At 34.1% G+C, this 14,721-nt stretch overlaps 1 protein-coding gene across 1 annotated transcript; it reads right to left on the bottom strand.

Annotated features, from left to right (window-relative positions):
• Positions 1 to 2,031: 2,031 nt before the first annotated feature.
• Positions 2,032 to 13,509, bottom strand: LOC114454655 (sorting nexin-4-like). The gene is made up of 14 exons (XM_028435272.1): positions 13,376 to 13,509; positions 12,390 to 12,514; positions 10,320 to 10,461; positions 9,013 to 9,162; positions 8,582 to 8,629; positions 8,390 to 8,445; positions 7,671 to 7,743; positions 7,327 to 7,388; positions 6,104 to 6,169; positions 5,913 to 6,002; positions 4,949 to 5,048; positions 3,943 to 4,088; positions 3,039 to 3,153; positions 2,032 to 2,931 (listed from the first exon to the last, which is right to left on the bottom strand). Exons 1-14 carry the CDS (start codon positions 13,460 to 13,462, stop codon positions 2,884 to 2,886), a joined length of 1,308 nt encoding a protein of 435 aa, XP_028291073.1. The 5' UTR covers positions 13,463 to 13,509; the 3' UTR covers positions 2,032 to 2,883.
• Positions 13,510 to 14,721: the final 1,212 nt, after the last annotated feature.

The raw sequence follows: 14,721 nt of genomic DNA, 5'->3' as shown, positions 1-14,721 counted from the left end.
GCTGTCACGCGAAACATATGACTAATACCCACATTTTGCACATTTAATCACAGTTTCTCCCCCTCCAGCCTAAATAGATGCTGTTTCCCCTCATTTATTAATTTAATTCATTCCCACATTGACTGGGACAAAATATAATCATCATGTAGAAGCTGTTATTAAGTCAGTGATGCTCAACAAGTGGCTCTTTATGTTTGAATTTTAATTATTATTCCCCCAGAAAAGAGGGAACTTTTTAACCCCCTTTTTTTAATACATATGTATAGAGTTCTGACACTTTTTCAATATTTTAGCTTCCTTATGCGAATAAATATCCCTTTTATCCTATTTTTTTGTTCATTCTTGAATTTCTTAGGGCCAATTTTCATCCAAATGAGCTACAAATACCAATAAATACCTCTTTTTTGCCTGTTTTTGTTCCAGATTTTTGCCCTTTTTCACCATTGTTTGCCACATTTGGCCCATTCAAGCTTCCCTTTTCCATTACAAACCACCTGGTTCCTTTTTTTTTTTTTTTTTTGCCCACTCTTGGTACTTTAGGCACATTTTAGTCACTTTACATTTTTTTTCTTGCCATGTTTTTGTCCCTCTTCCCACACACACACACACACACACACACATAGTGACCCTGACCTTCTTCCAGTGCTGACAACATCTGTCCACTGCCTTTAATAATAAGAGCACCATCTCTCCACTATGACCCAGACATACTTTAAACTGCTATGGTTTGAGCTTCACGGCTGTCTGCACTCCCACCATTAAAAAGTCTATCATTTACAAAGGAATTATTTAAATATTAGGTTTCACTGAATGAAATGTTCAGATGTCAACTCCAGCCTCAGCTTCTAATGTTATATTAATGCTAGGTTTCTAAAGCAGAAAACCACAATGAGCTCATGCATAACTAAATAAGTCCATTTTCCTTTGCTTCATTTTTTTTTTTTTTTTTTTTTTGGGGGGGGGGGGGGGGGGGGGTGACCTTTTTTTTTTTTGCCAAACGCCATTATATTTAATTACCGCCAGGCGGCGACATTCAGTAACAATCACAAGGTCAAAAATGTAATGTCATAAAACTAAATAAATAATATCCAGACTTTCACATTTAAATTAACTAAATATGAAACAGAAATTAATGACATTAAAATGGTGTTGTAGTTTTTATGTTTCTGGATTACATTGTTACGAATAATATGAGGGAAAAAGGTGAAGGAGTGCATTGGAAATGAGAGCAATGAAAGGTAAAAAATAACAATGAAAAATATATCAATTAATCAAACTTTATTCATATAGCACCTTTCTTACAAATTCAATTGTAGATCAAAGTGCTTTGCAGAAATTTGTTAACATGATTGACAAAAGTAAAAAAAAAACATTAAACAAAATGTTTAGAGACTAATACACATATAATAAAATAATTTTTAAAAAAGATGACAAAATAAGAGTCAGATATTTAAAAAATAAAATAAAGCAGAGAAGGGAACAATTTTTAAAATATAAAACACTAAAATGAGCATAAAAACATTAAATGTTAAGAAACAGAAAAAAAAAAACATAAAGCACTACATAAAAGCCAGACTGAATAAATTGGCTTTTAGTTTGAGTTTAAAAATCGTGATACTCTCAGATCCCCCATATAGATCTTTATATATAAATTATGTGTCACTTTGACTGCCTCACACATTTTAGTCAGATAAAGCAAATCTTAAGGAATTTATCATCATAGTTAAGTAAAGCATTTTAATTGTATTTTTTTTAATACATCAGAATGGTTTTCTGTATTAAAAACGTCTATATTAACATGTACACACACACACACACACCCATTCGATTTTCCTTTCATCTCACAGAGGAAAGAGCAGAAACTGAAACATAGGGGTGAGCCATGTGTTAACCACACACTCATTTCAACACGACCTTTAGATTTTGCACATGCATACTTTTCGTCATTAACCTCGAATTCAAACAAACGTCACTAAAAAAAAAGCACAATTATCTGTTTAAACATTTAATATAAAACTGAATCCAAACCCATTTAATGAATATTGTTTATTAGTGCACAGTTGTGTATTTATACACATTAAAAAAAAAAAACATACATTTGAGTGTTTTAGTACAATAAAATAGCTTTTTTTTCTGAAATGGATAAAGTTAGTTAATCTCAAACAGCACATTCAGACGTCCGACCCGCTTTCGTTCAGGGCTTGTTCTCCTAAAGGGAAATGACTGCGTGTGTGAATTACATAAAGCACATCAAACATTTGGTCACGTTTGAATCCATTCAACATCATTCTGATGTGTTTGAAGCTCAGGGTCTGAATAATGTGCTTGGTATTAAAACGAGGCACTTTGGCGGAGGGCAGAGCTTTTTGTCTTTGTCTACTGCGATAAACCAAATCACTGCATGTATTAAGGCTGTGTGTGAAGCAGGAAAGCAGATAACACAAAAATAAAAGAAAGAACATCACTATGGATGAGTGTGTGTCTCATTGTAGAACAAAGATGATTCAAAGAAGTAAACGCAGCAGACACACTGGAGTCAGACCTTCCTGAAAACATGGAGTCATAGATTTCTTCTGCCTTTGGCACAAAAACAAGTTCAAAATCATCATCGTTCTGGTCCTCATACAGTCTATTCATCAGCAAGGATAAACACGCTTCAAATCTATATAGTCCAGTATTTATGTATTTTAAGGAGAATATGTGATAGTATGTGTGTTGCATCAATTATAAATCATTAGCACTGGTTTCATTTTGTAGACGCATCCTTAAATTTGCAAATTTAAGAAATCAGGCACTCTGATAATCCTTCTCATCCGATCCCAGACTTTGAAATCCAAGATTTCTCTCAGTTTTTTTTTTTTTTTTGCTCAGAATGGAGGCAGCTCACATTTTGTTGAAACACTCCTTTGCGTTGGACCACACCTGGATTCCCTAAAAAAAAAGCGTTCGAGAATGAAAAAATTAGGACATAAAAAAATAAAATAAATAAATGTATCAACAAAAACAAAAGAACATGTGCAAACAAATAGCGAACGCACCTTTTTACACATGCTGATCTGCATGATGGCGTAGCTGATCAGAGCTTCACGTAGGTCTCTGTCCTTCTGCTCCTTAAAGCGCTCGACGTCGTCCCACGCTGCTCGCACAAAGTCTCTGAGGGTGCAACGCAAACAATTACAATCACATGGACAGACAGGGGTATTTAAAAAAAAAAAAAAAAGCGTACTCCATGACTTCTATGTTTGGACTAATCAGGGGCTGCTGTACCGTGTAGACTTTAGGACATCCTCAGTTCTCAGAGTCAGGAAAAACTCAAACAGACTAATTTGCCCAACAAACGGACTTATGTCACAGCAAAACCTTCATCAAATGAAACAGCGTCACTTGTCAAACCATACGCCATCTGATAAAATAGTCTCAGGCTTCAAAATAAAAGTCTTCAGACTAAATGGCCTGAAATATAACCACTTCATTAAGTAAAACACAACATGACGTTGCACGTTGAAGGAATTGGAAATAAACATGACATCAATATGTGCGAGATACGAGAGCAGTTAAAAGCTGTTATTTTCTATTTATTTTATAAGGCCTTGATATATTAATTTAATCTAACTATGTATTTATTAATCAAACAATACGTTGATATATCTTAACTTAAGAATAAAAGGAAAGAACTACTTTTAAACTTACTTCGTCAGGTTTACATCCGGTTCCTTCAAAATAAAACACCATGTTGTGTTTTACGGCCTCAGGCAGTCGAGTCTGATGGCTTTTATTTTGAAGCCTGAGGCCATTTCATTTGACACCGTTTGGTTTGACAAGTGAGGCTGTTTCATTTGACAGAGATTTTACATGAGTCTGTTTGGTTTGATAAATGACAGGTTTTCCTGATACCTGACACCTGAGGATATCCTAAGATCTACACCGTACTGCTGGTCTTACTGGCACTCGCTGACTTTGTCCTTGACAGCAGCCTCTCCTTCCTGGATGCTCTGTTCCAACGCTGCTAACCTGCTCTCCTTCTGCTCTGGGCTTTCTTGGCCAAACAACTTACTGGTCATTCCCTTTAGAGAGAAGATTCGCACCGTCTGCAAACACACACAGAAACACAAACATGAATCAAGAATATAAATTACAATTCCACCCCTTAAAAAAACACACGCAAAATGTTCCCATGTACTGTTTCATTAACGTCAGTTTTATTGTGCTGCGTCTTTGTGATGTGTATGTTTAGCAATGGGTAGGTTCCTTAGGTGTACAAGAACGGAGATAATAAAATAGTGTGGAAGATTCAAATTAAAATTTCATTAACTAATAAATACGGACATTTATTTATTAAATTTTGGGGGATCTGAGAGGGGCCAAGAGTATCACGATTTTTAAACGCAGCTATTTATTCTGTCTGGCTTTTATGTGTGCTTTATGATTTTTATAGTTTTTAGGGGTTCTTGATTTTTATGCTAATTTTAATGTTTTATATTTAAAACAAATATCCTGTTTGCTTTGTTTTTATTTCTGTATCTTTCTCATTTTATCATCTTTTTAATAAATCTATTAAAATTACTTGTGTGCATTAGTCTCTAAACCTTTTCTTTATTTATCATTTTTTACTTTTGTCAATCACATAAACACATTTCTGTGGAGCACTTTGATCTACAATTGGATTTGTAAGATTAAGGTGCTATATTTTGTTCACGCTATGTTTTTCTTTTCTCAAAACTAAACAAAGACTTCATGCAAACCGAAACAGGATGACTAAAAATTGGACTAAAGAAGAAGTGAAAAGGGGCGGGACGTGATGTAAATAAGCTAATCAGCAGTAATCTCAGTTGGATAGGAATAATATTTGAAAATAGTTGCTTCAATGATTTAATTTAGCTGTAACTGATGACTAAATGTTAACTTAAAATGAACACTGGTGTGTGATTATTAATTAACAGTGTGTTACCCCAGTTGATAGTTCCTCTTTCTGCTGTTTCTTACTGGCGAGATCCTGAGCAACCATTTCCAACTCATACTGGATTAAGTCGTGCTTCCGACACACAGACCTGAGCACAAAGGAAACCATTAAAGTTCAGCATTATTTTTACTCTAAATAATGGGCCAAACTTGTAAATAAATTACAAGTTCATAAGTTTAGTTTCACCCCTCTAATGATGTGTTAAATGCAATAGTAGTGTATTTTCCAAGTTTCAAAACTTTATAGGTTGCTTTTTTTTATATTAAAGTACTATTTACTGGGAATAATCCACAAGTAAGTACAACTCATAATGTGAGGTTGCTTTGAATGACAACTGCCAGTCTTCGTCAGAGGCGTCTGCTGGGTCACTTTGATGTTTCCTTTGAAGTTTCCTTGACTTCCGCATAGTATTTCCAGGAAGATTCTGTTTGTCCTCTTTTTGAATAATATGTTAAGCCTGGTAAAAACTGTTCCTTACGAAATTAACTTTGATCTCCTGACATGTTTAGACTGTCAACTGCCAGTCTTCTTCAGAGGTGTCTGCTGATCGCTTTGATGTGTCCTTGACTTTTGCGTAAAAATTCCAGCAAATTCATATTGTCTTCTTTTTGACTAATATGTTAAAGCTTCATTTATTCGGCCAATTTTTCAGTAAATCGGGATCTTTGAAGAAGACTGGCAGTTGACAGTCAAAACATGTCAGGAGATCAAAGTACATTTCCTGAAAGATTTGTTTTTTTTTCCCGTCATTTCTTTACAGTAACCAAGCTGCTGCTAGCTTGCTATGCTACTTTCTGCCACAGAGCGTGATCAGACATGAACAAAGTTAATTCAAAAGCCTTAGTAACCCACCAACCCATCCAATCATCTCTCTGTGTGTCAAATTGAAGTTATCAATGCCCCTTAGACCATATAGGATTGATTATATGTATAATTTTTTTTATGGACATACCTAACAGCATCAGTGTAAAACAGGTACTCTTTCAGCTGGTCTGCATAGTGCTCCTCCTCTTCCAGTATATCATCTATTGATGCAGCATACCTAAGCACACACACATACATTATCAGCAGCACAACGCAGCAGAAACCCATACAACATCAAGTCTGAGTGTGTGCTATGGAAAAACACTGTAAAGTGCTTACGTGTCCATGTGGTGGCCGGCGCTCTGCAGTCCGTCTCCCATTTCATTCTCTATTGCGCTCCACTCACTGCAGACATGCACATACAACCTGATGTTACACAACTGATTCTTGTCTCGTTAATTAAGTGAAGATCCAAACATTTTTCAATATAAACAAATGTAAATCACAACATTTTCCTCTGTGAGCATCTTATCAATACAATTATTTTCTAACAATGACTTGCTTTGCCGGAACTGACAAACAGGACCAATGATAATAATAATAATAATAATAATAATAATAATAATAATAATAATAATAATAATAATAATAATAATAATAATAAATTAAATAATTTCAATTCATCAATCCATCCTTGAATTTTTAATTGGAATGAAGCACATGTAAGATATTTAATATGGGTATCCAGTAGGGTTGTTTATTGCCTGGCATCTGGCGATACAATACGATATATCCCGATATTAAAGCATAAGGTGATTATTGCAATTTTCTTTATATATGACTTAAGAAACAACTAATCTGTAAATGTGTACACCTCCATGAGAACATTATGTAAATAATATATTTTATTGGCATATTTAACACTCAAACCATTGGCTTTAACATGCCATGTGCCAACAGCTTAAAATAAAAAATAACATACAATCTGCCTGTGGCTTTTTAACCAACTTTGACTTTAGTGCAACTTAACTGAGGTATATGCCTAGAACAACAAATAAATGCAGAAAGTTCGTACTTTCTTTTTAGATTTTATTGAAAAACCACAAGCTGGTCAACATGCCCAGGATTCAGCTTCTTTGAGCAGTTACATGTCCCTGCAGTGGAAAAGACTTTCCTGGTTTCCTGGGTAAAGATAAATAATTTAAATGAAAAAAAAAATCAATATGGATGCATTTTCAATCGATCCAAGAATCGTGCTACGTAATATCGCCAAATCAATTATTGTTACCATTATTCCCACTGTTACTTTTTTTGGTTTATCCTTGATTCTGCTGTTTTTTCATTGTTGTTTTTGTTTTGTTTCTTTAATGGACGTAATTACTGTACCAAACGTGGAAATCTTTGTTAATTGAGTGCCAAAAATCTGCACTAAAACGAGTAAAAAAAGAAAAAAATAAAGTATTAAATATACTACAACACACAAACCGAGTTTTATTTACTTTATTTACCATTACTTCTGTTATTTCTACCATTGGGATTTAGAAATAAAACTTTGCGCCCACCTGAAAACTCTGCCGTAGTTCCCATGGACTTTGTAAACACCATACAGTCTGTCTGCTACTCGCTACAATGACAGCAAACAAACAACTATTAAACCGTTTTATTAAATGTGCAAAAAGTTAAATACATATTAAGATGTACAGCAGGGTTTCTGAGATCTGCTTTTCTTGAAGAAGAAAGAGAAGAAGAAAAACACAGTCATGTTAAAAGGAAGACCATTGACCAATCCACACACACACACACACACACACACACACACACACACACACACACACACACACACACACACACACACACACACACACACACACACACACACACACACACACACACACACAAAACTCACCGCTCGCACTCGGAGTAACTGAGAGATGACGGTGTTCAGTTCATCGCTGTACTGCTTCAGTGCTGTGAATCGCCTGCAGCGCACCAACATGTGACCACATTATGTCTCAGCAGTTTTTTGTCCAAACATTTGTTTAGTAACTCAGTATTTTGTTGCTGAAAACATTGCATTCATACTTGTTTTTAGAGCTAACAATCCCTTAGCTCAGTGTAGATTGAACAATCCATACACCAGGGTTGTCAAAAATATCAACATTTTAAAAAGTATTGATACAAAAATGTTATTGTTTAAAATATTGTTCTAATTGTTGTTTATTTTTTTTTTACACTACCTCAGATTACCTGAAACTTTTTATAGTTTCTTTTTGTACAACTCTATTATTTGTTTTAATTTTATTTTTTATATATATATATATATATATATATATATATATATATTTATTTATTTTTTTTTTTTTTAACCAGTGGTTCTATTAATTTGTTCATGTTGCAATAAAAAGAGAGTTTTTTTTGTTGTTGCATCTTTCTTGTTAATGAAATTATTTCAATTCAAATGTTGGGTTGATTTTTTTACCAAATATTTTCCGTGAGTATCAGAATCGAGTTGAAAATTCTAATATTGTGACAACCCTACCTTACACAAAATCTGATTACTTTTCGAATATGTTAAAAAAAAATTCCAACATATAACACGTGTAAACAAGCTTAGTCAACACTTACTTGTCAGGGTTCTTTACTCTGTACATGGCACTTAAAGATTTGAGTCGAGAGTCGGCCTAAAAAAAAAAACTATTTTACTAACGACATCCAACAAAAGAGAAAAAAATTCTGAAGCAAGAGAACATTTTTGTGAAATAATTAGAACCAAAATATGAGAATAAAGTGAGGCAGAAAACAGAAACACAACAGTACCTTGTCTTGAAAACCCGTTTCCAGAACTTCCTCTCGCCAATTTTTTTCCTAAACATGAAGACAATCATCAACATCCCCCCACCAGATTGGTTCTCATTATAACTCACAACCAAAAAAATGGTATAAGGGCAATGACTCCGGAAGAAATAATTGCCACACACCAAATTTGGTTATCCTATCTTAAACAGTTTCTAAGAAAAGCTATCCCCTTTAACTCGGATGGACGGATGCAAGGACGGATGAACGAAGCTCAAACCTATATCCCCCTTTTCCACTTACTGGCGAGGGATAAAAATACACAAAACGCCACAAAACAGAGAAGAATATCAAACATTATCTGACAAGTCTGATAAATGTGCATCAAACTGTCGTACAAGTAAATGCAACAATAGAAATATTTGTTTAAAATGTGTTATGCCAAGTTAGCGAACCTCTGTGAGAAAAAAAAAGAAAATCTTGTCAGAGGAAAGGACAGGATGTGATGCCACACGCAGCAGGAAGTTTTCAAGGCCAACTCTTCGCCGCTCGACAAAGTCTGGGTCGAGGTTGTCCGCTGAAAGCTTGTGCCACACAAACTCAGCCTGTAGGATAAAGAAAATAAGAAACAGAGCAAGTGATAAAAGAACGAAGTGAGTATTTTTAATTAAAAAAGCAGACGATCAAACTCAGACTTTACTGTCCAATAAGTGTCTGCAGCAGGTAAACAAAAGAAAAGTTGATGGATCAATGATTTCCCCTTACATCGCTCTCATTCATTTATTCATTCATTTAACAGGGACATTGAAATGTGCTGTATAAATACATTTGCCTTGCCTATCATTTGAAATCATTTATCTATCAAATAATTTTATAAAGGCTACAACTTCGTTTTAAATCATGAAAATTTATATTTTCCATAGTTTTGACTTTATATATTATTAAATATAAGTGTAATTTGTGCTAATAATATACAATATGCAATGTTGTCTTCGTCATTTTTTTTAGCATTTGCTTTGTGTTTCTGTATATATTGTTATTTAAATTATTTTAACATCCTTATATAAAGACAAGACAGAAATAACAGTTTAAACAGAAAAAAAAATAAAAAATTTTGAAGCACAGATAGCGTTACCGCAGACTGGCAGTCAAAACATGTCGAATGATCAAAGTACATTTCCTGAAAAAAGTTGTCTGAATTAATGAAACCCTAATATATTAAAATGTAGTTCTGATCTAAGAATTTCCAAACAAAGTTTTCGCCATTTCCTCATTTTAGTTTTAAAACATAAAAAAAATGCCGGTTATCTGGTTTGTTTATTAGTCTTCTGTATTCTCATTTTGGTTTTAAATCAGTAAAACAAATTAAGCACACTGTTCATTTGTTAAAAAAAAAAAAAAAAAGAAGAACCAAAGAACCAATCATAGACAGATTCATTCCACTTCTCTCTAACATGGTTTCTGTGTTTAAGATCAAAGTCAAACTTTAATGTTTGCACTTCAGCCGTCTTGCCTGTGTATTGCTCTAGTCTCAAGATCCCCCCCCCCCCCCCCCCCCCCAAGTAAGGCTCACATCATGCGTACCACAAAAATCTATATCTGTGAAAAGCTGCTAACACTGGTCTGTCTTCACTCTCAACCACGTCAAACCACTTCATTTTACCCAACAAAACATCAAATGGGATCAGCACCATTTTTTTTCTTCCTTCAGCCTAATTCTAACTTAATCCTCTAATTCTATCGCATTGTGAAGATGACTCACCCTTTTCTCTGGCAACGGAGGAACAACGATGTAGGGGTAGGTGACCAACAGGTACGTTCTGAGCAGCTCGAACTCACTGTAACGTCTCCACAGGCTGTCGGGTGCGGGCGGTAATCCTCCCTCTGTCACAGCCTCAACCGCTCTGCAAATAAAGGCAAGAGAACAAACAACTGTGTAAAAGTTTCCCACAGGTGAAAAGACACAGGTTTTTAATAAATAAGCAGAATGTCATTTATTTTAGGAACTTGTTTAAGGAAGAGGAATAATAATAATGGCAGACATCAGTTCTGAGTGTTGAAAGCTCTGAGAGACGTTTGAGCAAACAGCGCGGGTTTCTCTTTTGTAACAATTTAAGCTGACTTTCTTAAAGGGACAACATCCTTATTGTGGTTAAAGAACACTACAGAATTTAATCACACATTTCAGCCTTAATGAAGGTAAAAGTCAAAAGTGACAAAATGTTGATATTGTGCTGCTAGTGATTAATAAAAGGGTCTTTGTGGCATTTTTATCCACTGACTTTGACTAATTATTGTTTTTCTTGTAAAACTGTATTGGAAAAATATAAGTAAATGGAGTTTGTGTAACCTATCGCCATTTTGAGGAAAAATATTGAGATATTAATATTGCTCCATATCACCCAGGCCTAATGTAACCAAAACAGTAGTTTTATCTTTTTTTTATTCATTTTAATCATTAACCTCAATCAATCAATCTTTATTAATACAGCCCAAATTACAACAAAGGTCATCTCATAGCGCTATCAAAATATAAAATATGAGTGTGTTACCTCAAAAACAAATGGAAATCATTGAACTGATATGGTGCCTTGTTATGTAGCAAGTGTTGCTAATGCTACACCACTTTAGCTAAACAAAGTTAAAAAAAACTTGGATGACTTTCATAAATTGCTTACATACATTTTTTAAAATGTTTTAAAAGTACCCTGACTTAAATCATCTTTTATCCCTTTTTTCTATTTCGGGCAATGATTTTAAGTAGGTGAATTGATTTGTTTACTGGTAAATAACTTGAAAACAACTTCATAAAATTGTGATCGTGATTTTACACAAAAAAAGTGATAATTGTTTTCCCATATTGCCAAATATGTAGTACAACTAAGTCATACATTAAATACAAGTAAAAAGTAGCTTAATTAAGTAGCATTCAAAGTAAAAGTTACAAGTTAATTTTACACCCGACGTTTATTTTTGGTAATAAATCTTGCAAAATTGGAACTTAATTTATTTTCCACAAAGGCATCTGTATAAAATAAAAGGTGTGTCAAAATTTACAATAATTTTTAATTAAAATGTCACCAATGAAATCAATTCAAGATTAAAAAATGACCAGGCTCTAAGTATAGCTACATTTATTTTCTCTAAAACTGAGAAAATAATAGGCATTCAATGCTGTTTTAGCGCCGTATGTTACATTTAATCTGATTGGTCGGCTATGATGTGATGCATTGGATTGGTGTCTGGTCATTTCATTTATTTTGTAGTTTCATAATTTCCGCTGATCATTTGAAAACAAAAAAAATTATTTACTCAGTAACTGTTGGGTGTAGGAATGCACCGAATTACTTTACTTCTTAAGTACAAGTAAAATGAATGATTTACAAATATACTCAAAAAATGTTAAAGTGCCTATAAAACTCAACTCAATTAGAGTAACGTGAGTACATGTAATCCATTACTTTCACCTCTGGACTTTAGTTCCTTATAGTGAAGGTGGATATTTTAAACAAATTCAGATGAGCAGCTAGAAAACAACTAAAGCAAATGATTAAACCACAATTTAAGGAAGCATAGGTTCAATAATGTTAGCAGTAGATTTCATATAATTGTATTTCCTTTATTGTAAAAGGCCAAATGCACACCCTTGTTTTATTTGCCAAATATAACACCTGTATCTGAAACTCTAGAAAAATATCAATCTCACAATGCAGTGACATTAACTGGGTACGAACAAAAAACTACTTCAATTCTGTTGCCTGTTTGTTTGTTTTTTTCCATATGGAAATCCACTCCAGTGATAGGAAGGCTGGGGTAGAGATATATAACATACCGTGTTTCTATGAGGTAGACAGTGTAGGTTTCTTGCATGTTGACGGTGTTTTTCCCCGTCCTTTTTTCTGCCTCTGCCACATTTATCTCCATTTTTCTCAGCAGATCCGTCTGACTCTCTGCCATCTACCCACAGCAGTCAGAAAGGGAAAATGTACAACATTAGTTGGTGAGCTCTGTGGTTTAAGAGACATGGAGACAAAGATAATGGGCACTCAGAGCCAGACAGTATGTATTATTTACAGAGTTGGGAGTAACGCGTTACTAAAGTGACAGCAACTACTGACATGTAATGTATTACATTTTGAAAGTAACTTGCCCAACACTGGTTATTTATATGGAAATGTTCAGCAAAGAAATAAAGAAATGAGAGCAACAGATGGCAGGGCGTCTGTCTAAGCAGTGACAGGCATGTGAAGATCACAAGACATCACACCTTTATGACTGGATTAAACTTACATCCTTTTCATTTTATCTTTATAATACATATACACACATCAAGTCACTTTTTGATGATGCTCTCCTTTGGTAATTATTTGGTTATTAGACCAAAGGAACTCTGAGTAAACAAAACTTTACCAATTATGCTCGCTAACTGGTGTTCTGGTTCATCTGGTAACAATTCTAACAGGCGACTAACTTCCGACCGTGTCAGTAGTTTCCGTATTGATTTCACTATTATTAAAACAGAAAAATGTCAAAGGCTGTCTCCATATGTTTGCTGTCTAGACAATAAAATAAAATAAAAAGAATTACATATCGATATTTGTTTGTTTTTCTTGGTTAAAATACGGTAAAATTGTTAACTACTGCTGTTAATATCTGCAACCGGAAAACAGTCGGAAATAGGTCACCAGATGACATGGTCACCAGTTGGAACGTAACCGGCGAGCTAACATAAGCTAAAGTTTACTAAGTAAGCTTAGGGCTAATAACAAAAGCTCTCTGGGCTTGTCGAACGTGACAGGAATAAACCAAATGAAAGACCGTGTTATTGATGCTGTCTGACTCCTCTGAAGTGATGTCGGTGTTGCCGATCACAGCCACATCTTCACTGCACCCAGAGTCGGCCATTATTACTGATGCTGACGTAGAACGACCTGCCACACCTGACCCAACGGTATGCGCATGCGTAGTGGTCTGAAGTCCACAACATCAATTTATTTATTATTATTATTATTATTATTATTATTCATAAATCTATTTATTAATTTAACCACGTGACTTTTTCGAAAGTGAAAGACTAAAATATATATATTTTAAAAATATAATCTGCTCGTAGTGTCACTCATTAGCGATAGCGCATGCGTTGAAAGGATCTGAAAGGATCCGTTCCGTGAAAAAATTAGGGAGTGACACTGGTTTGTTTGGTAGATCTTCAACAACTTCATATAGCAATGCTGACATCTGCTGGTCGAAAAGAGCAATTTTCAAGTTCGACTGAAGCTACGGGGAAAATAATAATAATAATAATAATAATAATAATAATAATAATAATAATTTTCTCTTAATTAGGCATTTTAGTCATTCTAAAAAATAAATAAATAAAAAAACATCTGTATTCCATTCAATGAACCCTTCTTTTGAAAAAAAATAAAAATAAAAAGTTGAAACAGCTTGGTCTAAAGGTTCAAGGTTTTTTTATTGTCATTTTCATGTTTCCATAAAAATGAAATTTGTTTCTCGGGGTCAGCAGCATACAAGAAAAGAAATATGATGTCGCTTGAAATTGAAATGAGATCCCCTGATATGTCTCGTAATTAGTAAATAAATAAAAATACTGATTAAAAAATACATATTAAATTATTTGCTTTTATATTCTTTTTCAAACTAAAACACAACACAGTCTTAAATAACTGTATTCTATACTTTCACTTTCTCAAATATAAATATAGTTCAAATAAAATGCAGTTTAAAGAAAAGACGAACCATCACTACGATGTATTTGTCAAACAGTGTAACAAACATGATCAAAATCTAATTATAGAAGAAAAAAATCTTTGGTATCACCAGAAACTTGTGATATCAAAATGGGGTCACAATGTAAAAAAGCTTGGGGACCACTGATCTAAATTCTGATCGCTGACTTGTACATGTGACGCAATTTAACAATTGCTTCTCGACCACCTGTGCCAAACTCAAGGCCCGGGGGCCGTTTCCGGCCCTTGAGAGCATCCATATTGGCCCGCTGGAGAAAGTAAAAATAGGAGACAGAAAAAAATGAACATGCTTATATCACATGATGGCAAATCTCATTTATTGAAATATCTCTCAATATTGCTATTTTCCCAAATCAAGTACATTTAGGTGAAGATCCTGCAGGGACTGATATC

The sequence above is a fragment of the Gouania willdenowi genome, chromosome 21 (genome assembly GCF_900634775.1).
Source record: "Gouania willdenowi chromosome 21, fGouWil2.1, whole genome shotgun sequence".
Classification (NCBI taxonomy): Eukaryota; Metazoa; Chordata; class Actinopteri; order Blenniiformes; family Gobiesocidae; genus Gouania; species Gouania willdenowi.
The sequence above is the reverse complement of the archived record's forward strand: the minus strand, read 5'-3'. Positions and strand labels throughout refer to the sequence as shown.

Coding starts and splice junctions, on each gene's coding strand:
- LOC114454655 (XM_028435272.1), bottom strand. CDS start 13,462: ATGGCCGACTCTGGGTGCAGTGAAGATGTGGCTGTGATCGGCAACACC. Junction 12,515..13,375: donor CAGACAGCATCAATAACACG/GTCTTTCATTTG, acceptor TGCTGTGGGTAG/ATGGCAGAGAGTCAGACGGA. Junction 5,049..5,912: donor TTTTACACTGATGCTGTTAG/GTATGTCCATAA, acceptor CTTTGTGCTCAG/GTCTGTGTGTCGGAAGCACG.